The following is a 1,444-nucleotide window of genomic DNA, read 5'->3' on the forward strand; positions in this document are numbered from 1 at the left end:
ACATCGTTTACTGACTTGTTTTCTTACATCGTTGTACTGGACTGATGTCTTTCTTTACATCGTTTGTACTGACTGTGTCTTTCTTTTACATCGTTGTACTGACTGTGTCTTTCTTTACATCGTTGTACTGACTGTGTCTTTCTTTACATCGTTGTAACTGACTGTGTCTTTCTGACTGTGGCATCGTTGTTCTGACTGTGTCTTTCTGACTGTGGCATCGTTGTTCTGACTGTGTCTTTCTGACTGTGGCATCGTTGTTCTGACTGTGTCTTTCTTCCAGCTGGTTCTTTGAAGTGTTAGGTTACCCCAAGTCCTCCAAGCCCAACATCGCTAACGGGATGGCAATGGCCCTGGTCTTCTTCCTGGTTCGCATCGCCGTCATGCCCCTCTACTACAGCCGCATGTGGTCCGTGTACGGCACCGAAGCCTTTTACCGCGTCCCGCCGGAAGGCCGCGCTGCCTGGATCATCTCCAGCGTCTCGCTGGATGTCATGAACGTCATGTGGATGCATAAGATCGCCCGCGGCTGCTACAAGGTCATGTGCTCGGCCCGACGGCACACAGTGGAGACACGAGAGAATGGAAAGACTGACTAAGAAGCAAGAGGGATGGTTGATGTAATGGGTAGGGGAAACCCATTGAACCACTGTCCCCTTTTTTAGTGCACAATTGGATTAATACCTGACTGTTTCAGGGTCAACTAGAAAAAGCCAAGTCTCACTCGGACTGAATTTTATTCTAGATGACGCGGCACATTTTGGCTCCCCTTTTGAGATTGGAGCATTGTGCTGGATGTGGACAAAGGGACAATAACTGGGGCAGTGGTTGTAGAAACTGTTAGCAACACTTTCTGTGCATTTTATCACAAAACAGCATGTCTGGGATGACGTATCTGTTTCCCCCCAACACTTCACCAAGTCAAAACGTTTACTGCTTGTTCCAGACCGTAGACTCAATGTGTGATGCTCACGTGCTCTCCAGAGTAACTTGAAGCCCCTCATTTAATGTTGCTTTTTTTWATATTCTGGTTGTCTGAATCCCGTAGGTTATTGATTTACATTTTGAACACAGAGGAATTAATTGTTGTTCAAATGGCGAGTACAAATAAAATAACAGTTTTTGAAAAACAGTTTTTTGGGTCGCAACCAACCCAACCAACCCAATCAACCTAACTAACCCAACCAACCCCCCAAAAAACACCAACCCGAATAACCCATGCAAGAAATCTTGTTGTAATTGTGTCATTAAAAATCTGCTGTCTGTCTGCTGAGGCAGGGAAGGGTGTAGTGTCTTCCTGTTTCAACCCAAACTGACTGACTGAACACTGGATGGACATCTAGTGCAATCAAACCTATATCCAAGACGAGTGAGTTCAACTGAAAGAAACCTCTCAGTGAGACACTCTGATATAGAGACAGACCCCTGGCTCAAAGAATACAGACAG

General features: G+C 45.6%; 1 protein-coding gene across 1 annotated transcript in view; it reads left to right on the forward strand.

Annotated features, from left to right (window-relative positions):
- Positions 1-1,148, forward strand: part of LOC112069735 (TLC domain-containing protein 4-B-like) — a 13,294-nt gene extending 12,146 nt beyond the window's left edge. Inside the window, exon 4 of the mRNA XM_070438680.1 lies at positions 281-1,148. Within this exon, the coding sequence (XP_070294781.1) occupies positions 281-596 (316 nt within the window). The 3' untranslated portion in view covers positions 597-1,148. The remainder of the gene's footprint in view (positions 1-280) is intronic.
- Positions 1,149-1,444: the final 296 nt, after the last annotated feature.

Source organism: Salvelinus sp. IW2-2015, unplaced genomic scaffold, assembly GCF_002910315.2.
Source record: "Salvelinus sp. IW2-2015 unplaced genomic scaffold, ASM291031v2 Un_scaffold1108, whole genome shotgun sequence".
NCBI lineage: Eukaryota > Metazoa > Chordata > Actinopteri > Salmoniformes > Salmonidae > Salvelinus > Salvelinus sp. IW2-2015.